The 25941-nt window shown below is 34.8% G+C and overlaps 4 protein-coding genes across 6 annotated transcripts; 2 read left to right on the plus strand and 2 right to left on the minus strand.

The window, feature by feature from the left end:
- The first annotated feature begins 2004 nt into the window (after positions 1-2004).
- LOC107808321 (uncharacterized) lies at positions 2005-10106 on the plus strand. 3 transcript variants are annotated; one of them, XM_075231358.1, is made up of 14 exons: positions 2016-2307; positions 2839-3255; positions 3539-3950; positions 4072-4717; positions 5022-5062; positions 5529-5597; positions 6607-6707; positions 6832-6910; positions 7128-7226; positions 7345-7413; positions 7552-7601; positions 7687-7768; positions 8143-8237; positions 9572-10106. In XM_075231358.1, exons 2-14 carry the CDS (start codon positions 2930-2932, stop codon positions 9696-9698), a joined length of 2196 nt encoding a protein of 731 aa, XP_075087459.1. In that variant the 5' UTR covers positions 2016-2307; positions 2839-2929; the 3' UTR covers positions 9699-10106. The 3 variants fall into 3 exon arrangements, with proteins under 3 accessions (XP_075087457.1, XP_075087459.1, XP_075087458.1); XM_075231357.1 differs by having other exon boundaries at positions 2017-2307; positions 2853-3255; XM_075231356.1 differs by having other exon boundaries at positions 2005-3255.
- Positions 10107-10726: 620 nt separating this feature from the next.
- LOC107808320 (uncharacterized) lies at positions 10727-15513 on the minus strand. Its single transcript, XM_016632831.2, has 4 exons — positions 15320-15513; positions 15132-15187; positions 11009-11075; positions 10727-10929 (listed from the first exon to the last, which is right to left on the minus strand). Exons 1-4 carry the CDS (start codon positions 15443-15445, stop codon positions 10849-10851), a joined length of 330 nt encoding a protein of 109 aa, XP_016488317.1. The 5' UTR covers positions 15446-15513; the 3' UTR covers positions 10727-10848.
- A 1126-nt stretch (positions 15514-16639) lies between these two features.
- Positions 16640-20889, minus strand: LOC107808319 (putative pectinesterase 67). The gene is made up of 5 exons (XM_016632830.2): positions 20558-20889; positions 19801-19963; positions 18979-19188; positions 18233-18480; positions 16640-17142 (listed from the first exon to the last, which is right to left on the minus strand). Exons 1-5 carry the CDS (start codon positions 20806-20808, stop codon positions 16989-16991), a joined length of 1026 nt encoding a protein of 341 aa, XP_016488316.1. The 5' UTR covers positions 20809-20889; the 3' UTR covers positions 16640-16988.
- Positions 20890-22240: 1351 nt separating this feature from the next.
- On the plus strand, positions 22241-25572 carry LOC107808318 (putative ubiquitin-conjugating enzyme E2 39). Its single transcript, XM_016632829.2, has 2 exons — positions 22241-22916; positions 24433-25572. The coding sequence occupies exons 1-2, from the start codon at positions 22901-22903 to the stop codon at positions 25431-25433; spliced, it is 1017 nt and encodes a 338-aa protein (XP_016488315.1). The 5' UTR covers positions 22241-22900; the 3' UTR covers positions 25434-25572.
- Positions 25573-25941: the final 369 nt, after the last annotated feature.

Raw genomic sequence — 25941 nt, forward strand, 5'->3', positions numbered from 1 at the left:
ATGGAAATAATTCAATCTCCCAAAAAAGTCCTATTCTAAATAGTTATCCTACAAACATGTTTAACAAAAGGAAGACTTCCAATTGAACTATATATTATTTTTTTTGCATAAATTAGATAATTCTTTTGGACTAGGTGCTCGGTATCGTATTGCGGTCCCAATTAATTTGGATTCGCGGCGCGCACAATCCAGTTTATCGGAAAAAGTCATCCAGTCTATCAGAAACAATCATCTACTCTATCAGAAACAATCTCTTTATCTTCACAAGATAAGAGTGAGGTAAGGTTTGCGTACATACTACCCTCCCCATACCCCACTTGTGAGATTATATCGGATATGTTGTTGTTGTTGTTGCCGCGCAAAGCTCATTCAAGGAGGAAACGTTCTCTATAAAAAAAATAATAATAATTCACCCTCACGATTTGAATCGAAAATCTCAAATTAAGAGTGGACGGATCATACCCGTCCAATAACAAATATCTTTTGTGGTATAAGTTTTATGATCTTATCCAACCTTTGACATAACTTTTAAGAACTTTGTTGAACTATCAAAGCTTTATCCATCTACTCAGCTTAACACTTCTATTATTTTCTTTGCTTTTTTTTTTTTCCCCATTTTAATATACAAAAATTGCCATTGCCGTGGGCAGAAACAATAATTTGGGAATTAGGTGCCCTCTACGTAATCAAATTAAATCAAATTAAATGTACATTCATAAAGGACAACTCTTGTTGGACTTAGCTTTATTTAAATTATTATATGAGGACTTTATATTTGCTTAGAGATATTTTGGGGGGTCTATTTTCTTTTTTTTTTTTAATTTATAAATATTTGTCCTCTTAACATGAGTGAGAGCCTTAGCGTAACTGGTAAAGTTGTTTTCATGTGATCAGGAGGTCACGGGTTCAAGCCGTGAAAATAGCCTCCTGCAGAAATGCAGGGTAAGACTGCGTACAATAGACCCTTATGGTCCGATCTTTCCATAGACCCCCCGCATAGTGGAAGTTTAGTTCACATGATTGCCTTTTGTTTTTGCATTGGTATGTTCTAATAAAAAATAACACTATTGCATTAAAAAGAATACTTTTTCCATCCTAATTTTTTTATTAATATTTGACTAGATACATTCAAGAAAGAAATAAAAACTTTAATGCTAAGATAAATACACATAACCTAAAATTCATTTCAATGAGATCCATAAGAAATATATCAGTTATTATAAAAGTATAGTAAAGTAAAAATGTTAAAATAGACATTTTAATTTTCAAATATCAAAAATATCAATATGTACATGGAAAATGCTAAAAGGTCAGCAAAGTCTATGTTGAGATGAATAAAATATTTTCTTTTAATAAACCTCAAGGCCACAAATTTAAATTAATCGAATGCTAATGACACCCGATTAAAACTAAAAAAAGGAAAAGAAAAGGTTAAAGTGGTAGAAATAAAAAATAGCTAGATTTATACATGTGGTAATTGAAAAATAGTCACAGTTTTAAAAGTAATCGAAATTTAGCCACTTTTTATGTAAAGATAAATCTGAACGAAAATACTGTTCAAAATTCGAAAAATATTCCAACATAATATACTGTTAGTTCATACACAAGTGCTCCAATCTCTAGTATATTATGCTGGAACTTTTCGCGTGTTAGAGTATACTGGAAATTTATACATATGTAAACCAATCTCCAGTATATTATGCTGGACCGGTCCGTATTGTATCAAAATAGTGGCTATTTTTCAATGACTTTATAAACGCTGTTTATTTTTGAATTACCAATCCGAAAATTAGCAATGGCATGTCATTTTTACGGCAAAAGAACAAAAACAAAAAAAGAAGTAAGTACTCATTTTCACGCACATAGTTCTATCGTGAACATCCTCCACCATATAAGGTCCAAATATTATCATTATCATTGGTTGTTGTGGCGCGTTAATCAAACGCTCGTCATTTGAGAGTAGGATTAAGATCACTCGGCGGTCATAGCTATAAACAAAAATTCTGTAACTCAGTTGAAGGAAGAGAGAGAAAAAGAAGGCAATGAAAGAACAAAGAAAGGAGAGAGAAAGTAAGAAGAGAGAGAACGAGCTGAAAAGGGTCGTTTCTTGAGCTCAAAGGGTGTCCATTTATGTGCATTTTTCAGCTAGAAATGAACTCCAAGTTTGTTGATTTTTTATTTCTATATGATTACATAGAAAAAAATATAGTTGGGTTTTAGTGCAATTAGTCATAGATCCATACATAGAAAGTAAGAAGAGAGAGAGAGAGAGAGAGAGCTGAAAAGTTGGTGTCTTGAACCATAAGGGTAAGATTTTTGTGCATTTTAGCAAGAAATGAGCTCCAATTTTGCAAATATTGATTTTCTTATGGCTATATAGAAACAGTTATATAGTGGGGTATCAAGACAATTAGTCATAGGTCCATACCTAGAGAGAGAGAGAGAGAGAGAGATGAAAAAGTGGCTTCTTGCAAATTTCATCTACAAAATGAACTTGCAAATTTGCATATATTGATTTCTGTATGGGGTAGCAGTTGCAATTAGTCATAGATCCATACATAGAAAATAAAGTGTGTGTAAGAGAGAGAGCTGAAAAATGTGGTTTCTTGAACACAAAGGGCAACCATTTTATTCATTTTCAACAAGAAATGCACTTCAAGTTTGCAGATATTGATTTGTATATGGCTATTTAGACATATATATAGTGGGCGTCAGTGAAATTAGTCATAGATAAATCCTTTTGGTTTCTTTTGTTTTTTTTGTTTTTAGTATCCTATTGGTTCTTTAATCTGAAGTTGGTGTTTGATCAATCTTGGAATCTTGGATTGAAATGGATAGTAATAATAATACAGCATCAGCTCAAGGACCAACACCACCAGCTGAGGAGCTGTTAAAGAAGATTAAAGAACTGGAGGCAGGTCATGCCCAGATGAAGCAGGAGATATCTAAGCTCATGATTTCTGATGATCAGAGATCACATAGACAAAGGTCCCACTCTATCTCCCCACAGCGGCCGCCTCGTCTTAGGGGTGGTGGTGGCTTTGATGGTGGTACTGCTATGTGGAAAAGGGGTTCAACCTCTTTCCGCCATTCGTCACCATTGCAAAGAGAGAGTAGTAGTAAAGGTGAGAGAGACAATGGTAATGGTGGAAGCTCTGCTGCAGTGAAATTTACTGATAGACAGTATTTGAATATATTACAGTCAATGGGACAAGCAGTGCATATATTTGATCTCAATGGTCATATAATTTACTGGTGAGTAATTGAAATGTACTTCTTATCTTTTGCCTTTTTATTTTTCCTTTCGTTCGTTAAGACTTGAGTGAGAAAAGAAGTAGGGTTGGAGAGATTGAGCTTGTGTCCTGTGATTATCTGAGTTGACTTCTTAGTTGGCTAGTCCATCGTTGCAGTATTGACCACTAGAAACTTTGTGTAAATAGGTAAGAACATTTTATTTGGCCTTAGACTTTGATTGGTGTTTGTCATGTTTGTTTAGTGTTATCAATATAGGAATGTAATTTGAGCCTTTGTTGCACAGGAATCGAACCGCTGAAAAACTATATGGTTATTCTGCTGCAGAAGCTCTTGGACAAGATCTCATTGAGCTCCTAACAGATGCTCAGGATCACGATATTGCTAATAACATTGTATACCGAGTGCTAAGGGGCGAAAGTTGGACTGGACAGTTTCCAGTTAAGAATAAGAGAGGGGATAGATTCGTAGTCGTTGCTACCGATACCCCTTTTTATGATGATGATGGTACATTGCTCGGTGTTATTTGTGTATCGAGTGATATGCGGCCTTTTCAAGAAACAGGTCTTGCATCGATGGGAGTGACGCAGTTGGAAGCTGATACAAGATTTAGAGCCAGAACCCTTGCTTCTTCCAAACTTGGAAGTGATCCCCAGCAGCCTCTGCAAGTTTCAATCGCCTCCAAAATATCTAATTTGGTTAGTACTGTCTTTGTTTGGTTAGTTGCCTGGTTTTCTTTTGCTGTCATTTGGTTTCCTTTACTATCTGTATGGTGTATACAAGGGTCGAATATGCTGACATGTCGAAACCTCATAATAGGCCTCAAAGGTGAGCAACAAGGTTAAGTCAAAAATAAAGACAGGAGAGAGCATCGTGCTTCGTGAAGGTGGAAGTGGAGATAGTCATTATTCTGACCATGCATTTTCTGAGGCTGCTCTCTCAGTCTCAGATCACAGGGAGGATGCAAACTCAAGTGGAGCAAGTACGCCTAGGGGAGATGTTCACCCTTCTCCTTTTGGAGTATTCTCTGATCTTTCAAGAGATTCTGGGGATGAGGGTGAGGGCAAACAAGGGATTTCTAAGATCATCACCTTGAAGGCAGAGGCGTGGATGGCGAGGAAGAGCTTATCATGGCCATGGAAAGGCAACGAGCAAGAAGCGTCAGAAGCAAGGACTACACGATTTGTATGGCCTTGGCTAAACAATGACCAAGACAATGAGTTGAATCGCAGTAACAGTTATAATGCATTGAAACCAGAGAATCAGTTTATTGATACTAACCGGACAACCACCAATGAAGCTACTGGATCCTGGTCGTCTTCATTTAATGTCAACAGCACAAGCAGCGTTAGTAGCTTTGGAAGCACCAGCAGTAATGCTGTCAATAAGGTGGACATGGATACTGACAGTCTGGACTACGAAATCTTGTGGGAGGACTTAACAATTGGAGAACATATTGGAGAAGGTATGCTGAATTCCTTTTACAGGTGAATTGTCAAAAACAAGTCTATCAGTTATTCCAAACTTGATCATAGAATCTTTTGGTATCAGGCAAGGATATAATTTACTTTAAATTTCTATTTTCCAGCCATTATAGATGCTTCTGTTGTGCACAATAACCAGAAGTTAGTAGTCAACTGCACACGTTAATTTCACAACGAATAATCCATACCAGCTTTATAGCTATGATATTCTTATGTATTTGACAATTTTTATCGCCTTCTCTTTTACTTCTTCATTCTCACTTCCTTTTAACTGTGTTTCTCTAGGTTCTTGTGGAACTGTTTATCATGGGCTGTGGTATGGATCGGTATGTTCTTTGCCTCTTCTTTTGTTACTGTTTTTTCTTTGCCAAGAGTTTTTGGCCTCTGCCGTTCATTAAATTTCCCGCAGAAAGAATCTTATAAGCAATAATTTGTAAGTATTTCTAAACATACTACAATGTTGATTAGATGTCATTGTATAACATATCGTTTGTTCAAATATACATTTGTAAGTATCATTTGCTCCGGAAGCCTATGCCTATAGCCTGAAACACAAGGGCTAAATTCTGGCTTCTTGGTCCTCTCATATGGATGATGTCGAAGTATAAAATTTCTCTAAGCCAGTATTAGTGTTGTATATTACATGAGGTTCCTCATACACTGTTACTACTAGCTATTTTTCTAGAGGGAACACCCAGATAAAAGGTGACTGCCCTGGTTCTCCTGTGTACCCAGATGATGTCTGTATGCCTTACCTTATCCAGAAAGCATAATGATATCTTTGTTGTGTAGGATGTCGCTGTTAAAGTATTTTCCAAGCAAGAATATTCTGATGAAGTGATATATTCTTTCAAACAGGAGGTTAGTTTGTTTCTCATAAATATGTCATTAAATGCTTTCTTTTTTTCCCTGATCGAGTATTGTTTCTCCATAGAACTTTAAACTATATGACAGTCACAATGATGGACTTTCCGGTTATTTCACCTCTAATGAGGTCTTGGATTCTGGTAATGATGATGATATGAGTTGAGATTAAAGAAAGAATTGAGGATTCATATCGCCGACCCCAACTTGTTTGGGACTGAGTCATAGTTGTTGTTGTTGTAATGAGGTGTTGGATGCAGTGAACCAAGGTCGAACTCACCATTAATGCATTGTCATTATATGCCTTGAATTGTTGAAGAGGACAAAACAGGAAGATACTCACCGAGCACTAAGAAGAGCTTTTTGTTTGCTCTTCATCAATGAGATTTCTGGAAAATTTGAACTATTTTAGTGTATGAACCAGTTGGTGCAGCACTAATGCGAACAGAAATCTGCGATGAGAGCTAAATGTGTCTAAAAACAATACTGTCTTCCTAGCTCATTAGAACTGTCACAATTTATGTGAAACTAAGTCTATACTAGCACGGCAAGAGTAGTACGTTAAAAAGTGGTAAAATTATTTGTTAAATGCTAATAGAGAATCAAAGTCCTTCACCCCCCTGCCATTACGCTCCACATCACTTTTGAAGCCCTATGCACTTAAACAAGGTATACTGATTGGGAGCTGTCTGTCTTGGAGTTGTCTTGCTTGGGTCTTGGTTTGTCTGTAGAATCATATCATCCATTAGTCTGAGTGTATCTTTTGCATTCTATTAATTTCGATCAACTTCCACTTGGAGTTCCTCCTTGCTTTCTGATTTTGTATTAGAGGATAATTGCCGCAGAAAATAGTTCTACAATGAGAGGGCTCATCCATACTTCGTCTTGGGAAAGGTTCTTGTGCCTAATATTAGTGCATGGAGACTTAAGTTTAATGCTTTTTTCACTTTCTAATTAGTACAATGAAAGCATCTCTGACGGGCCTTGTGCTTACATTCTTTTGAAGGTTTCCCTTATGAAACGACTTCGACATCCAAATATTCTTCTTTTCATGGGTGCAGTAACTTCACCTGAACGCCTCTGCATTGTCACAGAGTTCCTGCCACGGTAAATCCTCTTCCTTCTTCGTACTGAATAACCTGTTCAAGTTGTTTTGCTCCTACTCCTTGTGACTGCATCAGTCTTGTTCGTGTGTAACTGATAAACCATTTCACGTTTTCCGTTATTGCAGGGGAAGTTTGTTCAGGCTATTACAGAGGAATTCATCCAAATTAGAATGGAGACGACGGGTCCATATGGCTTTAGACATAGTAAGTTCCTAGGAGATCTGTAATACCAGTTATATTAACTATTACCAAGAGTAGCATCCATTATTTTTAGCGGATTTGCCCATATCCTTTTCCTTTTTATTTTTTTGTTTGTCTTTTTTCCTTCATGTGTGACTGATCATCTAATTCTTTGTATTAGTACTATAATATTTTGTCTCTTAGGTTAACTATCATGTTTCTGTTTTGCTGCTTCTTTCAGGCTCGTGGTGTGAACTATCTTCATCATCTTAATCCTCCTATAGTTCATCGCGACTTGAAGTCTTCAAATCTTCTTGTGGACAAGAACTGGACTGTTAAGGTTTGGCTTCAGTTCATTTAACTGTCATTTCTTTCTCTTTCTTACCAATCTCCTGAATGTCTATTACTACAGAGTTTTTAGTACTTTGAAAAAATTCTCACCATGGAAATATCAATAGGTTGGGGACTTTGGTCTGTCACGTCTTAAACATGAAACATATCTAGCAACAAAGACGGGTAAAGGAACGGTATTCAGCTTGAACTCAGGAACTCTCTTTCTTACTGTATCAATATGAACTATTTTAGTTCACCTATTAAGCTATTTTAGTTCACCTGTGGTTCAACATCAAATGACCATCTGACTTTCTACCTTAATTCTCTCGCAGCCTCAATGGATGGCTCCAGAAGTTCTTCGCAGTGAACATTCAGATGAGAAGTATGCCAAATATGCTATATATCCGTTTTTATGCAGATTCTTGAATATTTAACTGATATCGATCCTTCTTTGGATGTGCATTTAGGTCTGATGTATACAGTTTTGGAGTGATTCTATGGGAGCTTGCCACTGAAAAAATCCCTTGGGATAGCCTCAACTCAATGCAGGTATTTTCTCATCTTCCTGAGATCTCACTTGGATACATTCCATAATATTCGGTTATCTGGATTCTGGCTCAAGTTGATGAAAAGCAGTGGCATACCAGGAATTATCATAAGCGGTGTCAACAGTTGAAAAAGTGAACAAATGAATATTTTACTATTACAGCAAGCGTGTCATTTTTATATTTGTACCCAATATTTTTATTTTTCTTATTATCTATACATACATATTTACAAAAAAGATTTGACGAAGACAAGGTGCCTACGCCCCTGGTGAAGAGGGCCCCGCTCCTTATGCATACGAAAAGTAAAAGATAAAAATGGATAATTTTTCATCATATTATGGTACATAAAGAACAACTTTTTGGAGTTGATTGCAGGTGGTTGGAGCTGTAGGATTCATGAATCAGCGGTTAGATATCCCGAAGAATGTTAATCCACAATGGGCTTCTATAATTGAGAGCTGTTGGCATAGGTTTGCATCTTTGTTCATTCTGCCATCATAATTTGTTTTGTTGAAGAAAATAGCTGGTTAATGTTGTGTTCACATTATTCTCCGTTTTCATTGTGCCGGGCCTTATTTACTGGGGTTATTGTTATTGCTTTTCATGTATTTTCCGGTTCTTATGATGCTATCATTATTTCTTGGTTTTCTGTTGATGGTACTGATATAGTGTTTCTTTTCATCGTCTTGAGCCGAGGGTCTTTCGGAAACCTCTCTACCCCTCGGGTAGGGGTAAGGTCTGCGTACACAGTATACACTATCCTTCCCAAACCCCACTTGTGGGATTTTACTGGGTTGTTGTTGTTGAAACAATTAGCCTTATGATGAATATATTGTCATGTCAAAAATGTGTGCCGAAGATTATGAATTATTCTTATTATCGGAAGGAAAGCGATAATCTAAACACATTAGATAGCGCATAAATCGTAAAACGAGAACTTGTTCTTCGTGAAGCGGAAGCGAAAATCTGAAACGAACCGCGGCTAGAATCATTAGTCGGTAGTGGTTGTCACAGTGTGTTGGAGCAACCCCTATTCCACAGTCTAAACCCTACTCTCACTTTAGGAGAAGACTAAGCGTAGGAAAATACTGTATTATGTATTTCTAGAAGTATACCATATGTGTACTTATATAGGGATAGCTAGGGTTACAGTAATTATTAAAATTACTGGGCTTTGACCTAGTGGGCCCTAAGAGCACCCCTTATAGGTGGACTCTATTTCCTACATTATCTTATGGAGAACTTAAGTTATAACGGAATAGTCCTTAGCAAACCAGACTGATGTCCGGGACATTGAAGTTTTTAATATGGTTAGGGATGAAACCATTTTAGGAAAAGGAGGTTGGAGTCCAATGCATTTTATTTAGAAGTGACGAATAAGTGTTATTGGCTGAATATGATTCTCTTGACTAAATTTTTGGGTAAGCTTATCCAATGACTTGATCAATTTGGCTGCAACCATTAATTTTTTTCTATTACTACGGCGTTGGGGTCAGCTTGTGCAGCTCGACTATTTCCGACTACCTGCCACCCTCCACCAGCACAGGGTGGTACTTTACCTACCAAACTTAGTCTAGGAAGAAATAACATACTTTTTTTTGTTTATACTGGAATTTGAACCCTTATCTCTCATGGTCTTCACCTACTTCGTTAGATGCCACGTCACTCCCTTGGATGCGGCAACCATTTTGCTTTTAGTCACGTTAACTTCACTCATCATTTGAACTGAACTGCTATCTTACTGATAAAAAAAACCATCTTTTCAACTGAGCTGATAACGACCTTACTGTTTTGTCCAACTCAGTGAGCCACAGTGCCGACCTTCATTTCAAGAACTAGTGGAGAAACTTAAGGATTTGCAGAGGCAGTATATTATTCAGGCGCAGACAGCACGTAACGCTGGAGGAGATAGCAGCCAGAAGGAACAGTAAATACATTTGTGCTCGAGTTTCATCTGATGATTACTAGCAGATGCATTGCTAACTCTTCAAAGTTTTATGGCTGTCGCATGAAAGTTTGTCACAGTACACAAATGGCTTGTGTTGTCGGATCCTAATTTCAGAGTAAAAAATGACAGGATGGCTGTTACTAATTACAGGGAAGTCTGGTAGAGAAAAAGCAGCTGCTCTTTATTGGATTAGTCGAGTCAGTCGGTAACTACATGAGTCTAACATGATTCTGTTCGATGGATTCACAGTTTGCATCGTTAAATATTTTGTGGTGAAGTGAATTCGGCTTGAAATCATTGTGGGTTTTATATGGTTAAGGCATTCAAATACTTGTATATTGAGTGAAAAATTAGTGTTCAAGGTAGCAAGTCTTAGAAGTTGTTGATTTTCTGATCTTGTTGTTGCTCCTTTGACCTTCGCGTAGTTGGTAAAGTTGCCGCTATGTGACCAGGAGGTCACGTGTTCAAGTCGTGGAAATAACTTCTTGTAGAAATGACTGGTAAGGCTACGTACAATACACCCTTGTTCCCTGGACCCTACGCATAGCGGAAGCCTAGTGCATGTTGCTCCTTTGAATGCAACCTTTAATTTAGTTTGTCTAGGGGACACCACACAAGGCAGTGGTCAACTAAGTGATGGCACTATTTTTAAGGCTCCATTGAAGTTAAACGAGGTTGAATCTGTAACAAAGACCCTCGTCATCCAAGTACCAACCTAAAGCATTTGGGGCTTCAGTATACGTTTTCTGTTTTTTTTTACCTGCAACCTTACACCAGTACAAGCACCGACTAAATCTGAATGCAAAAAGTCCTCCAAGCATTATTTTGGTCTGCTGGAATTTTTACTTAATTTCCCATGATATTGACCTACATTATTGATCCCATGGTATTTCACATATACTTCACAACATTTCAGCGTAGTTCTATTCCAAAAGCTGAATATGGAATGGAAAAAGGGCAACCTTAGCTATCAAGTCCTAAGATAACCAAGATTTCCCTCAAACTAGCTCACACGTTTAATTTTTCACTTAAGTATTAGGAATGACCAATCGACGTAGCATAAACATTTGATAGTCTCTTTGTTAATACATTTCAGAATGAAAACAAAAATTTCTCTTATCTTTTGCATTACATTAATTCAGCAAATGCCTTATTGCAGCTACAGCATCACCTTTATGCTCTCTCAAAGTCCTTTCAGCAACCTTCTTGTCAACCTATTCCACAATTAAAACAACATGAGACTCAAAATAAACCAAAAAGAAACAATAGGTGTAGATGTAAGAGGAAACCAACCTCTAGTTCATTTGCAATTATATCAATATCAGCAGCATTGATCTTAACAGCAGCTAGTTCCTTTTCCCTGTAATAAACACAAATTCTTGATGTCATCTAGTTTATCAAGGACTATGAGACTTCACAAGTAGGGGCGGATTTACATTGAGTAAAGTGACACCGCTTCCACATGACACCGCTTCGTCGGGAAAATTTAACTAAATATATATATCGAAATAATATCTGAGCAGTTAAAAGTGATAAAAAGTAATAGATGACACCACTTGACAAACTCATCCTTTTGGTCCAGCAGGATAGATGCCAGCTTATATCATGGATGTTAGGGATCGATCTTCTGTGCTGTGTTTTTCTTTTAGCAAATTAATTTAATTAATTTCTGAACTGGTTCAGCTTTACTTTTTGGCTTCAATATTTTTTTCTTTTTTCTTTCCTTCTTTGTCTTAAATATTTTTTTCCTTCTTTGCCTTTCTTTTTGAACATTAATGTCAATTACATTAATACTTCTAAATTGCCTTTATTATATGATCTTGTTTCAATGATTTATTTATGTGTCTATTTATTTAGATACGACACCACTTACGAACAATCTTGCACAAGGCACTGTTCACAAGAAGCATTAGAGACACTATCAGAATAGGAAAAAGACGCTGAAATAGATTCAAATGCTAAGTCACATATGGAAAGGTAATATCAATGTTAATATGACTTCATAAAAAATTATTGCTGTTTATATGAATGTCATATACTGGTGTCTAATATGTTTTTTTTTTTCTTTGCGGATCTGAGAGACAATGGACTAAATCTTAGTGGATCGTGGCAGCAGTTCCACTCTACTGTTCTGCCACTCTATCAATTTCAGTTTGAGCATCGTACTTGAAACAAATGAACTCATATTCACTATTTTGTTATTTCCATGATTGAGTAGTAGCTCTTCATTTCCCTCCAATGCACGTATTATAAGTATGAGAAGACATCTCAAACAAATTCACTTATTTATTTTGGATTAAGTCAATGTCCCTTGCACATATCAACTAAGTCCATGTGAAAAAACTTGTGGACTTCAAACTCATCTAGGTGGTTTGGTCATGTTAGGAGGAGGAGCACAGACGCCTCAGTGAGGAGGTGTGAGAGGTTGACATTGGAGGGCCTACGGAAAGGTAGGCCAAAGAGAAGTGGGGAGAGGTGATAAGGCAAGACATGGCGCAGCTTCAGCTGACCGAGGACATGACCCTTGATAGGAAGGTATGGAGATCGAAGATTAGGATAGTAGAGTAGGTAGTCTAGAGTGTTCATAACAGTAGTATTGGCACACAGTCTCGCTTTATGTTGGTAGTAGGTTAACCGTTGTTTTTTTTATTGTTGATCACCTTACTGTCTTGTTGTTTTTATTCTGCTTTTATATGGCTTTTTGGTACTGTCCCTTCTTGTCTATATTTTCATTAATGTGGTGCTTATATTTTTCTGAGCCAAGGGTCTATTGGAAACAACCTCTCTATCCTCACAAGATAAGGGTAAGGTTTGCGTACACACTACCCTCCCCAAACCTCTACAGCGTGGGATAATACTGGGTATGTTGTTATTGTTGTTGTTGACCTTTAAATATTGAACTATCACTATAGTAATCTTAAATTTTTTAGGTTTCTTAATTGTAGGTTTACAAGACTTTTTCACACAATTCAAGATGCATATACTTAAAACTTGATATTATCGTTCACTGGTTTTTTTTATTACGATTTGTGCAATTGATATTTTGATGCGGCAGATTTAGGTACCAAACAATCATGTCCTCGTGTCCAATGGACATGATTTATTCGAGATCAATTGTTGGGTTCAACTTTCAATTAAACGTATCAATTTTTTAATAATAGCAACTCGGATGAAGTCGAAATATACGTATTTGATTTTACCACCTGTTAATATTAAATGAAGATTTTTTCTTTTGAATAACATTGTAATTACAATCAATTTTGGGAGTTCCAAAGAAAACCCATTCAAGATGGGACTCAATTCTTTAACTTAACCAAAAATAGTAACGCTAAAAGTTTCAAAGCAATATTTCTGTTGGGACTGATTTCCTTCCGTTATGTAACCACTAATTAAAACATAAAGTTCCGAAGTCAAACTTTATTTTTGTACGGGCTAACTTAAGCAACGAGTAACTAAAACTACTAAGCTCTAAAGTAAAAACATTTTGTAGTGGAATTTAAAATACACAATTTCTTTCCTTTTTCTATTTGAACTATAATCCTTTTACGAGTCATGTATTTATTTATTTGGTGTAAATATTCAATAAAATAAATTCTTACCTAATTTTATATTGGTATTTCATTACCAAATTACTTCATTATATTTTCTTGTGTGTTTCTTCTCTATGAATACTAATATCTGGTACACCATTTCCTACAACTGACATTAGTGTTTCATCATAATGGAACATTCATGCGTCATAAGAGAACATACACGAAAATATTTATTTACAAAGAAGTACTTATTAGGTAATAAAGATACGAATTAGTACATATAATATCTAGCATAACTTAATAATATTTATCTCTGTTTTAAAAGGTGTTTCTGGGGCGAGCCCTGGGGCGAAGTGTACCAAAAACGCATCGGGACGATGCTGTGGGGCGAAACTCTCAAGAGGTGTACGCCCGGGCGTTCGGGGCGCGTTCTTTTAGTAAGGAGTAAGCCCCAGAGACTTTTTCAAATTAAAACAAAATTTATTGAATTAGTCCTTCATATAATACCCAAATTCTCAAAAGTCAGTTTGGTAATTACTCAAAAGGTTTAAAAAGGAACTCAAATGTATTAAATTTAAAAGTAAAGAACTTTTTTATTGATTTAAGCCTTATTCATGGTTTTTCCAATTTTTTATCTTGTCCGCTAGTATGCTAATATCTCCCAAAAGCAACGAATATTTAATTTTTTTTACAAATACAAAGAGAACTACATTTTTCTTCATAGCAACAAATTCAAAGTTCAAATTGCAGGTTAATCATCCTTTTTGTTCTTCCATATAGAAAACTTTATTCTTTTAGACTCAAATTACTTGTACTTGTAAGTAGCGTATAATAGATTGTTTTGATTAGTTTTTTTGTGGGGATGGAACACACATATATATAGTTTTCTTCAATTTTTATGCAATTTTACCTGTTTATAAATATTAACTGTCATTATATTATTTTATAAAATATTAAAAATTAAATACCTATGGGGCTTACGCCCCGCTGAGGCATATGTAAAACGCCCCGCCTTACGCCCACGCCTTTTAAAACACTGAGAAACATGACCTTCTTAACTGTCAAATCCAAAGCTCAGTTTATATATTTGAATGTAATAACATTTTTTCATTATTGCATTTTCTTCCACATTAATTGTTACATTTATATAAATAATATCTTCATAAATTTAATTTATTTTTCCACACGAATAACTAAGGCAAGATTTTGATACACTGAATATGTACGTACAATTGATAACGTGCAAAGCACGTTCATAGAAACTAATATTTAAAAAAAAGAGGAAATAACTTATGAATTTACTTCAAAGTTCAAATGATGTGATTCTTGTATTTGTTTCTGAGTGATAGAAACTATCTAAGACTTAAGAGTCAAACCCATCCACCAACTTTCCAACTACCAAGATTTGAAAAGGCTATAGCCTAATTATTAGCGCATCAATTTTAAAATATAATTTACATGGTTATAATCTATATAAGAGATACTACAAATGAGAAATTTCTAAAATTAAAAATATTTGAAACAGCCATTGTTAATGAAAAAAAAACTATTTGACTCTCCAAATTGTAATTCTCAAGATTCTCTCATTCTTTAGCACAAGTAACTAACCTTATCCTAAATTACACACCCATCCAACCCCTATCCCCCAAAAAAAAAGAAAGAAGAAAAGCAGATCTCATCCTAAAGAACAGCTTCCTTATTGATTCCATAGTTAATAATTCGTGAAATTTTGTGAAAATTCAAAAGCAGAGTGATCCATCAAAAGTGTACATTATGGTTAATTTAAAGTTAAATATACTTAATCAGATATGAGGACTAAAATAAAAAAAAAATCAATATTTCAGGGACTAAAAGTGAAAATTTCCCTTAATTAGTGAACAAACCTCATCCTCATAGCTTGAAGATCAGCTTCTTTGGATGCATAAATTGAAGCCATAGCCTAAAGGCACATTTTTTCAGAATTAAAATATAGCCAAAAAATGTCAATAAATACATAAATAGATATACTGAAGCAAATTCGAAATTGCATCTATTCGAGTAAAAAATGAATTTTGATGTGAAAAAATGTTACCGTTTGAACACGAGAGGAATCGAGCTGACGATCTTCGACATGGTCAGTGAGCTTATCTAAGGCTTTGCTTTGCTGCTGCAAATCCTTTGAGTCCACCATCTCTAGCGCTTCATCTCCAGCTTCCATTTTTACTTTTTTTTTGCTTTGCCTTTCAGATTCTGTTTCAGTTTTGTAGAGTGGAGAAGAAAGTGTTTCCCATTGTAATTGGAGCCCTAAGAATTTGTTATTCCTTGGGCCGGATCTGGTATTTGGGCTTTGAAAAGGTTCTTTTGGACTATTGTTGAACTTTGAGGTGTAATACTAAAACATTTGCAAAAATAGGATTTTGAGAGTTTACGTTTAAATTGTGGCCATGATTTTATAAAGTTTTGCAGATATATGACCAATTGGCATAAGGGAGAAATTCAAAAATAGCCATATTTTCAAGTGGTTATTCAAAAATAACCACAGTTTTCAAAAGTAATCGAAATTTAACCACTATTCATGTAAAGATAAATTTGAACGAAAACACTATTCAAAATCCGAAAAATACTCCAGCATAATATACTGGAACTCCAGCATAATATACTGGAGTTCTAGTATAATATACCGGCCCAGCATAATATGCTGGAAGTTCATATACAGGTGCTCCAATCTCTAGTATATTATGCTGGAACTTTCCGCGTGTTGGAGCTCCAGCATAATATGCTGGATTCATACACAGGTGCACCGATCTCCAGTATATTATGTTGGAACTTTCTGTGTTGCAGAAAAATAGCGACTATTTTTCAATGACTTTGCAAATGCTGACTATTTTTGAATGGTCAGTCCGAAAACTGGCTAACCCGTGCTATTTTTACGTGGCATAAACACACTATCAAAATCTACTTAAACATGGTACAAACTTAAATGGTAGCCTAAAATGATCCTATTTGTGCAAATCTTCATGCAATACTTAACTCATGATTGCTTCAATAGAAGCTTATTAGAAGTTACTCTTCGATTTCATTTTATATAATAGTATTTGGCTTGATATAAATTTTTATTTATAGATAATATGAGTTATACTATAGAAGAATGTATTAAAGTAATACCCCATTTGTTTAATTTATATATTAACATACATATAATAAATTGTTGTAAAATCTTCGACTTATCAAAGAGTTTCAATCATACTAAATAAAAATACTAGAATTTATTATATACATTGAAGCAATACATTGCAATTTTACCTTATAGAATAGGTTATCAAGTTATCATATCATGTTTATATGAGCATGTCTGTCAGTTATATGCTAAACCTGATAATGTAAAAATTGTATAAATCGCCCGTATATCGAACTTAAACTCATGTATATCACTATATAATAAACATGACTAATCCTTTTATACAAAATTAATGAGCTTCTTTTTCCATTTTTCCTAATCGAATACTTAGTTATTGGAGCTAGGGTGTTTACACTAACTAAAAAGACATCCCGATGCACTAAGCTCCCGCTATGCGCGGGGTCCGGGGAAGGACCGGACCACAAGGGTCTATTGTACGCTAACTATTTCAATAAATTAAAAGTTTAGCCAGAGACATCATAAAACACAACTACAATATGCACTTCAAAGCTGGACCCGTTTTTGTGTAGTTTGAGGTGATCCGAAAACCGTGTTGTCAAACTTCTGTATTAAATGATCAATTTTAAAGCCAAGCTGGAAGCCATTCCTTGCCTTGGATGAAATCTACGGAGAGGAATGGCATGGCTTCTTTGTCATTCAGTTGCTTTGACCATGGGGCACGACCTTCTGTACCAGACCCTGGTCCATAGCACTTGTATTCAGCATGATATAAATTCCTGCACCAAATTACATTATTAGAACTAGTCGGGTTCAGAATTTAAATTCTTATCATTAAATTTAAAAAAATTATAGGTTCAAAATTTAATATTTATTAAAATTTTAGTAAACTTTTACATATATTTATTCTTCATGTCAAGAAACTGAGTTCAGTTGAATCCAACAAAACCAGACTATATATATTTGCCTCTAGTTAGTATAATTGGGTATTAAGTACCACTATCTCAAATGTTTTATTCAAATAATGTGTTCCAACTTATTTGTTGGTAAAGTTGCTGCCATGTGATCAGGAGGTCACGGGTTCGAGCCGTGAAAATAGCCTCTTGCAGAAATATAGGGTAAGACTGCGTACGATATACACTTTTATTCCGGCTCTTTCCCAGACCCAGCGCATAGCGGGCGGAAGCTTAGAGCACCGGACTGCCCTTTAATGTGTTCTAACTTAGCAAAAGCATATAAGACTTAGGTTTCAGGACGAGAGAATCTTATAACACGAGCGGGGGTGTATCCAACTCTTTGGTACTGAGTTCATCTGAACCCACTTCTTTCGACATGAAACATCAATTTAGGTGTAAAAATTACTAAAATTACAATAAATAGTTGATATGAACACATGACTTTAACAAGATAATGAGTTCAATGCTAAAAATCTTAATGGTTGAACCCATAAAGTTTAAATCCTGGATCCGCTTCTGAATAGAAACGATAGTAACCGATCAAGCCATTAAACTTTAGTCGTCATTTTGTTCAAAATGGATGCAAGCAGAATCAAGGAAGGAGAGCCTTGGCGTAACTGATAAAGTTGCTACCATGTGACCAGGAGGTCATGGGTTCGAGCCGTGGAAACAAGCTCTTGCATAAATGCAGGGTAAGACTGCGTACAATATATAGGCTCTTATAGTCCGACCCTTCCCAAAACCCCGCGCATAGCGATAGCTTAGTGCACCGGACCAGATGCAAGCGAAATCAACAGGCCACTACATTAACGGCTCATAAATTATATATGTTCGTCCGTGACCAAGTAAGTCTAATTAGAGCTTATTAATGTATTTAATTTTTTTTATTTAAGATATGAAAAGTTTGTCTTACTTTGTTGATCCTGGAGAGCTCCAATTAGTCCAACCTTGAGGTACAATTGTCTTAGACAAATAAGTATGTGCAAAAATGACCCTGGAATAAGCCCCTTTGGCTCTTCCTAAGTACACACCTCCAATTCCATATACTTTTCCTTCTACAAACACAAAACCACTGTTTTCTTTGGCACTATATCTACTTTGTGCTGTCACAGAACCATGAATCTCTACTCTTCTATCTGCAATTACAAATATCTCACAGCTCTGCAACCAAAAAAAAAAAAAAGTAGATACATTTAAATCTCTATGAGAATTATAAATTAATAACTTGGTAAAAATAGTAAGTAACGTACGATCCCAGGTGATAAACATCTCACGATTTTTCTCAAAAGGCCTCGTACTACAAAGAGAATTTCACACCTTATATGTAGCTTCCCAATTTTTTTAGCTACCAATATGAGACTTTGTTCACACACCCAACAATAATTATTTTTAACCAAAAAAAAGAAGGAAAAAACTCGATCAAATCTACATTTATGGGTAGTTGTTCAGCATCTTTTTTCACCATTGTATTTTAACTGATTTCAATTTCTACACTGATAAACTGTCCTTAGAAAAGAATATTTGTAGGTCATCTAAAAGATAATTATAAATAAGTTACTTCTTGCAATAGTTTAAAATTTAATAATGTAATAATTAGTTATACTGTAAATATATATAAGTTAATAATTTGTGAGCATAAAGCAAAGGTTGTAAACTCACATGAAATAAAGATTGGCCACGGCCAAAAATGAAGTCTATGGAACCTTGAATGTAACAATCATCATAATAGTGTCTGCCTTTATAGTCAAAGAGAGTGTTGTGAGAACTCAAAAATGCACAATGATAGAAGGCAACTTTGTCTGCTCCCACCAAAGCTGCTACTGATGACTTGTTTTGTGAGGTAGAAGTTACACCATTAAGTGCTTGATTCTAGCCAAAGATCAAGTTCATAATAAACAAGATTAGAAAAACTTTCAAAAAATGTTAATGTAACAACACATTTATATTTTAGACAAGTTACGTTACGTAGGCTGCTTATATCACAACCCTTGGAGTGCGAACTTTTTTCGAACCTTGCATGAACGTGGGATATTTCGTGCACCGGACTGCCCTAGGCAGATATATGTATTTGATACGACGAAAGTCATTTTTCAGTAAAATAGGGTATTAAGCATGGTTGCCAAACATGTTTTTCCTTTTCTTTTCTAAAGATAACATTTTCAATCAAAAGAGATGTAAAATAACTTCCCTCGCTTATGGACGGAAGCTATTTTCCTTACAACAATTTTTAACTTTTAATTTCGTATTTCTTGCTTCAACCGGGACTTAGCTGGCCATTATTATCAAATTTTTGTTAGTACGCAAAATTTTCATTATAACACTATGTGATTTGCTAATATTTTTATCAATCTCTAATATTTTCTATAAATAAAATGACTTTCATCGTATCAAACATACAATAAGCTTAATGTTTAATATAGTAGTATGATGGCAAAAAAAATTGAAGAATATAATATGAGGATGGATAGGAAATTATTATACCTTGAAGCTAATGCCAAAGGCAACGAAATTAGGAGCTTCAACTCTGAAAGTAGCAGACTTGGAGTTGTCTGTGGAACTTTCTGCCCATACTATGGATGTTCTTCCTTTTCCATTGCCTCTCATGAAAATGTATGGCTTCTTTAGAGGTACATGAACTTTTTCTCTGCAAAAATATATAAAACACAATCTCAAACAAATTGATCCCTAGTTTTATATTTATGTTTTAATATGATAATCAAGGGACAAGTTTCTTTCGTTTTCTTTTAGACATTTACTAGTTATAAATGTACGAAGGTGAGCTTTAGAACAACGATAAAGTTATTTTCGTGTAACCTATATCAGGGGTTCGAGTCGTGAAATCAGCCACTAGTGCTTGTATTAGAGTAGGCTGTCTACATAATGCCCCCTTAGGGTGCAGCCCTTCCCTGCACCATGCGTAAACGCAGAATACTTCGTGCACCGAACTATCAATGTATGAAGAACATAAAGCAATTTTATGCTTCAAGGTGTCGCATAGCGATTAATAAAGTGAGCAAAAATTATGAAATACCCAAGGGTTCAAATACCACATAAAAGTAATGTGATAAATTTATCATACGTACAAAGTTAGGTAGACATATTTATTCTTTGTTCGTACCGATAAAGGTACATAAGTATTCGGTGAAAAAATCGAGGTGTGCGTAAGCTTATAAGATACTACCACTAAAGAAAAAAAAATATTTAGCGCAATTTTCTTGCAGTGAATTAACCAATATACCTATAGGTCCCTTTTCTGACATGGATAATAATCCAATCAGAATTCCCATCTGGAACTGAATTAATTGCAGCTTGAACAGATTTAAAATTCCCTTGGCCATTAACATCTACTATTATTGTACGATTGGTGTCAATCTTCTCTGTCAAAAGAGGAGAATCAATCACATTTTTCACAGACAAACCATGAACAAAATCCAAGCAAATGAAAAATATAACAAGGAAAATGGCCCAAATTGCAACGTTAATATTCATCTTAAAGAATGTTGAAGAATTTTGAAAGGAAGATAAAGGAAAATTGTCAATAGTACATAGTTAATTTCTAAGTTTACTTCATTTCCTAAGTAGATTGGATAAGATTAAGATTAAAGATTGAAGATTGTTGGAATTTGCTAATTTGGCGCATTAAAACTGGTAAAACTTAATTTTTTCTATCTATGTTAGAGGACCTCCAAAGGATTCTTTTGTGGTTGAGATGAAATTGTATAGCACTATGCAAGTTGGAATTTTTGATGGTTATTATTGTTTGTAATTTTAACTGCCTATATAACTTTTTCATTAAAAAAATCAATCATTTTATCCTTACATTTTTTTCTCTTTCATTTTATACTTTAACATACTAACTACATCCATATAAAAGAAAACAATAGTAAATGTTTTGTGTATATAGTGAAAAGTCTTGAGATCTTAATTAATTAACTAGAAGTCAAGTGCTCAGCAACAATTGAATTTAAATTGTGCAATGGTATTCCCTTTTACCGAATAAAACTATTAAAAATAAAACTGATATATATACAACGTACATAAGTAAATCTACTTTTATCCCTTAACAACTAATTTTTGAAGTTTTAGTACTATTATAATATTCAACTAGATCAATTTTTTGAAGTTTTCTCTTTTCTACTAGGACTAGGATATATGTTGAAGCACAAGTACAAAAAATATGTATGTTACATTTTATGACGTGCATAATTTTAAAAAAAAACATTAAAGTAAACCTATTATAACGCGACTTTAAATTTCTTTACAACTAGAGGTAGACTCACGATTTGAATGTGGCGGGAGCACATGAGTGAACAACTCAACCAATATTCCCATCAGACATCAGACTTTTGATCTTAAAGGTTCGAAGCAAAATAAATGACCGTTCTCAATATATATTCACTTATATATTCAGAATCTTTGCCGAAATTAACGGATTTCGGTGACCCCTCTTCTACAAGCATAAGTTTGCCTCTATTTACAAGTCTAAATTGAAACACTACATCGATATCACTTGCACAAATTTTGCGTATGTAGCTAAATATACATGCGATTATGTTATTAAATTTTGCGTATGCCACTACTTATATATGATATTATGGGATCGTATGGTACGCCGTCCACTTATATATGATATTATGGGATCGTGTGGCACGCCGTCCACTATATATATATATATATATATATATATATATATATATATATATATATATATATATATATATATATGTGTGTGTGTGTGTGTGTGATTATGTGATTCTAATCCATGCTCATTGAATGTGCACATTTTGAGTACAAAGATAAAGTGTGTGATTTTGGTCAAGCTCAACTTACACGGCACTCCATAACCATATTTGTTTTAAGCTTTTGCTTCTTAAAAGACTCGCAAATTCTCAACAATTGCTAAAAATCATTTAGAAATCTAAAGAAGGCAATAAAAAGGTAAATGTTTGATTTCTTTAAATAATGACGAAGAATTATGGAGAGACTTGTCAATGAAGCAAGTCCAATACTTCCTTTTTTGCCTTTTCTTTTGCTCCACTTTTTCCTTTTCCATTATTTTCCCCCTTTTTGAGGACCAAAATGAGAGTCTAAAATTAGAATGATAAGACACTATACTTAAGAGCCCTTTGGTTTAAGGTCTTAGGTGTGTTATTTTTGTATAAATATTTGGGATTAAATTTATTCCGTATTTGGTTGTAAGTATTAGTTAAATTAATATTTTTTTATACCATAATTTTGGCATAATTTATCTCAAATAAAAGGTGGGATAAGTTATTTAGGTTTTAATTGTAATTTTAATCCCAAAATTATAATTTTGGAATAAGGTTTTGAACCAAACAATCCCTAATACTTTGACTCGTAGTAGAGTTTTATGTGTACTAGGATTTCTAAAGCTACACGATATTTTACCTAGAAGAACAAGAACTCTTTATGGGGATGGAACACGATAATTAAATAATAACTCATATTAACTCATTAATACTTTTCAATTATCAGTCTTTAATATCGGATTACTGAAGAAGAATAAGAAGAGAAAGAAGTTTGACAAGGCTTTAATTTGCGTGTAATAAAAAAAACAAGCATGGCTTCTGCTTCAGGTACCTTTTCTTTTCTCTTTTACCAGAGTTTTTTTTATTTTTAGTATCACATTCAAAGCTCAATCAACTATCCATTAAGTGTCGGCTTGGAGCCTTGGGAACAGAAAAACTCTGGATTAGTCGGGCTCAATGCGGATGACAACATGTGGATAGCCAAAAAAAATATATGTCTCAATTTCAAACTAATTGGGGTCGATATGATTCCTCTATATTTGTTTGTAAGACATGAACATAGTAATATTCACCTTTAACAAGAGGTCTTGGTTCGAGCCAAAATAGAAAAATATCCTAGTAGAGTGTTTCCTCTTTAATGAGAACGTGGCGCGCATCTAAATTAGTCGGAACTCCAACATGGGCATTGGACACCGGGTGGTAAATAAAAAGAATTTATGTAAATCCTGTTTTCGCAGCACTCTTTTTTACAAGAAGTTTTCTTTTCTTTGTTGTTTGTGGAGAAATATTTGTAGCGGATTTTTCTATTAGAGTATTTCTTGTTCAATTATAGAGAGGCTCGGTTATAATAGAGTGAATAGATATGTCTTTTCTTTCTTTAATGGATATAAATAAGATGCCTTTTTTGTTTTAGTAATGGGAGTGATATTTTTGTATTTCCTGATTCTTAGATTTTTATTACTACCTAATTTATTTATGATTCGATTTTATTATTATCTTGTTGTTGCTACTTTCTCTATACTGTTGTGATTATGCATACAAGTTTAAAGGCGAGGGTCTATCAGAAATAACTAGAGGCGGATCCAGGATTTTAAGACGATGGGTGCACCAGAGGCGGATGCAATGCATGTGTACCGGGTTCAACTGAACCCATTACTTTTAGCGTGGAGCATAAATTTATGTGGAAATATTTTATTAATATTGCAATATATAACAATATGAACCCATAACTTTAAAAATACAATGTTTTCAATGCTAAAAACATTAGAGATTATACCCACTCTTGGGTGCATTAGTATATCTAGAATTTACATTTGACGGATTTAATTTTAGACTTTTACCATGAATCACTACACTTCTGAAATTGTAGGTTCAAAATTATTCTTTTTGATTCGTGCCGAAAATAAGACCGTCCGAAGTAAGATTTAAACCGCTAATTTTACTTGTAAAGGTGCATCCAGTAATTTCGTACCATATGAGTATTTAAGCATGAGCACACATACATATATTTAAGTAATTTTAACGAAATATAACATTGTTATACATGGTTTAAGAAGAGGAGCATGAGTTCACGTGAAACCATACCCCTTAACCTAGATACGGTCTTGTAAAAAGCCTTTCTACCTGCACAAAGGTAGGGGTAAAGCTGCCTACTTACTACCCTCCCAGACCCCACTTGTGAGATTACACTGAATTTGTTGTTGTAGCCTTTTTTTTGTTTTGTAAGCCAGATTGATATGCTTTGCTTTTGAAAAACTCTGTTTGTGCTCATGTTACAATATGTTGGTAATAAATGATTTCTGTTATCCCAATTGATTTTCTAATCCTAGTATTTGTTAAGCAGGTGAGGGGCAAAAGATCCAGTTCCCACATTTTGATGTAGTTTCAGATGAATCAGACCACTACTACCTCAAAACAAACCAATCCAAAAAGGCAAAAAATAGTTTCAAAGATGCAAACACTTCTACCTGCAGAAGCATTATGAAAGAATGGAAAATCCTTGAGAAAAATCTCCCTGAATCCATTTATGTTCGCGCTTATGAGTTGCGAATGGATCTGCTTCGAGCAGTGATTATCGGTGCTCCTGGAACTCCTTACCACGACGGACTCTTCTTCTTTGATATCGTGTTTCCTTCAGATTACCCGAGACATCCTCCCAAAGTTTACTATCTGTCTCGCGGCTATCATATGAATCCTAATCTTTATACTAATGGAACAGTTTGTTTGAGTCTTATTAATACTTGGAATGGTAGCAATCAGGAAATGTGGACACCTACAAAATCATCAATCCTTCAGCTTCTCGTTTCGATTCAGGGGCTAGTACTCAATTCCAAACCTTACTTCAACGAGCCTGGACACGAAAAATATAACACGTCTGAGAGTTGGAAGAATACTTCTTTAGCTTACAATGAGAAAGTGTTCATTTTGTCTTGCAAGACAATTTTATGTCATATTCGTACGCCTCCAAAGAATTTTGAAGCCTTTGTCTATGAGCATTTTCGCGAACGCTGTGAATTCATATTGGCAGCTGTTAATGCTTATAGTGATGGCAAAGCAATTGTTGGTTATTATCAAGGAGATAACCAGACATCGTCTCGAGTTAATGTGTCTGCTGAGTTTCAGAGAAATTCAAAGAAAATGTATGCTGATTTACAAAAAGCTTTCAAGAAGTTTAGTATTTCAAGTCCAAATCAGGTGGAGATCAAACCAAAGGAACCAGCTAAGAAGAAGAAAAGGAAAAATGAAGAAAACTCAAGTGGTCTAAAGCCAAAAGTAGCAAAGGAAAAACCTAAAGGTGGAATTATGCAGAAAGTAGTAGGCTTTATAAAGCACATTTTTGAATGAGAGAATTAGTTTTATGTTCTTACATTTCAATATGCTGGAAATATTTTGCACCAAATGGAACATTGACTTAGATTTAGTTGTCATTGTCTGTCTTATACTCAAGATTTACCTTGTTTTTGGTACATTATTGGTTATGAAGTCTGAGTTTGTGTTGTTTTCCTAGTTATTTTCTTTCCTTGATAGAGAATTTCTTGCCTCTCAGCCACCCAAAACCAGGTATCTGTATTTAGACTTTTAACTATGTAGTGGCTGAGATCACTGACGTACCCAGAATTTTATTTGTGTAAGCGTTGTGGATATATTATCTGCCATTCGGTTTGAATATATGAGTTTAGGTCAAGGGTTGTGGGGGTTTTAAAGCTTTTAATCTTATTCTAAATTGACGTTTATTTTGCATTATCTTTTAAAGTGTTGTTGACTTATTATATATATACATCAGTGTTAGGGCAGCCCGGTACACTATACTCCCGCTATGCGCGAGATCCGGGGAAGGGCCACACCACAAAGG

This window comes from Nicotiana tabacum, chromosome 15 (genome assembly GCF_000715075.1).
Source record: "Nicotiana tabacum cultivar K326 chromosome 15, ASM71507v2, whole genome shotgun sequence".
NCBI classification, from domain to species: domain Eukaryota; kingdom Viridiplantae; phylum Streptophyta; class Magnoliopsida; order Solanales; family Solanaceae; genus Nicotiana; species Nicotiana tabacum.

Excerpts from the sequence above, each read along its gene's own strand:
- LOC107808321 (XM_075231356.1), top strand. The coding sequence starts at position 2,831 with ATGGATAGTAATAATAATACAGCATCAGCTCAAGGACCAACACCACCA. Across the intron at positions 3,256-3,538 it reads AATGGTCATATAATTTACTG|GAATCGAACCGCTGAAAAAC; the intron begins GTGAGTAATTGA and ends TTTGTTGCACAG. Across the intron at positions 8,238-9,571 it reads ATTGAGAGCTGTTGGCATAG|TGAGCCACAGTGCCGACCTT; the intron begins GTTTGCATCTTT and ends TGTCCAACTCAG.
- LOC107808320 (XM_016632831.2), bottom strand. The coding sequence starts at position 15,445 with ATGGAAGCTGGAGATGAAGCGCTAGAGATGGTGGACTCAAAGGATTTG. Across the intron at positions 15,188-15,319 it reads ATTCCTCTCGTGTTCAAACG|GCTATGGCTTCAATTTATGC; the intron begins GTAACATTTTTT and ends ATGTGCCTTTAG. Across the intron at positions 11,076-15,131 it reads CTTCAAGCTATGAGGATGAG|GGAAAAGGAACTAGCTGCTG; the intron begins GTTTGTTCACTA and ends TGTTTATTACAG.
- LOC107808319 (XM_016632830.2), bottom strand. The coding sequence starts at position 20,808 with ATGAATATTAACGTTGCAATTTGGGCCATTTTCCTTGTTATATTTTTC. Across the intron at positions 19,189-19,800 it reads CCTTTGGCATTAGCTTCAAG|AATCAAGCACTTAATGGTGT; the intron begins GTATAATAATTT and ends ATCTTTGGCTAG. Across the intron at positions 17,143-18,232 it reads AGCTCTCCAGGATCAACAAA|GAATTTATATCATGCTGAAT; the intron begins GTAAGACAAACT and ends AATTTGGTGCAG.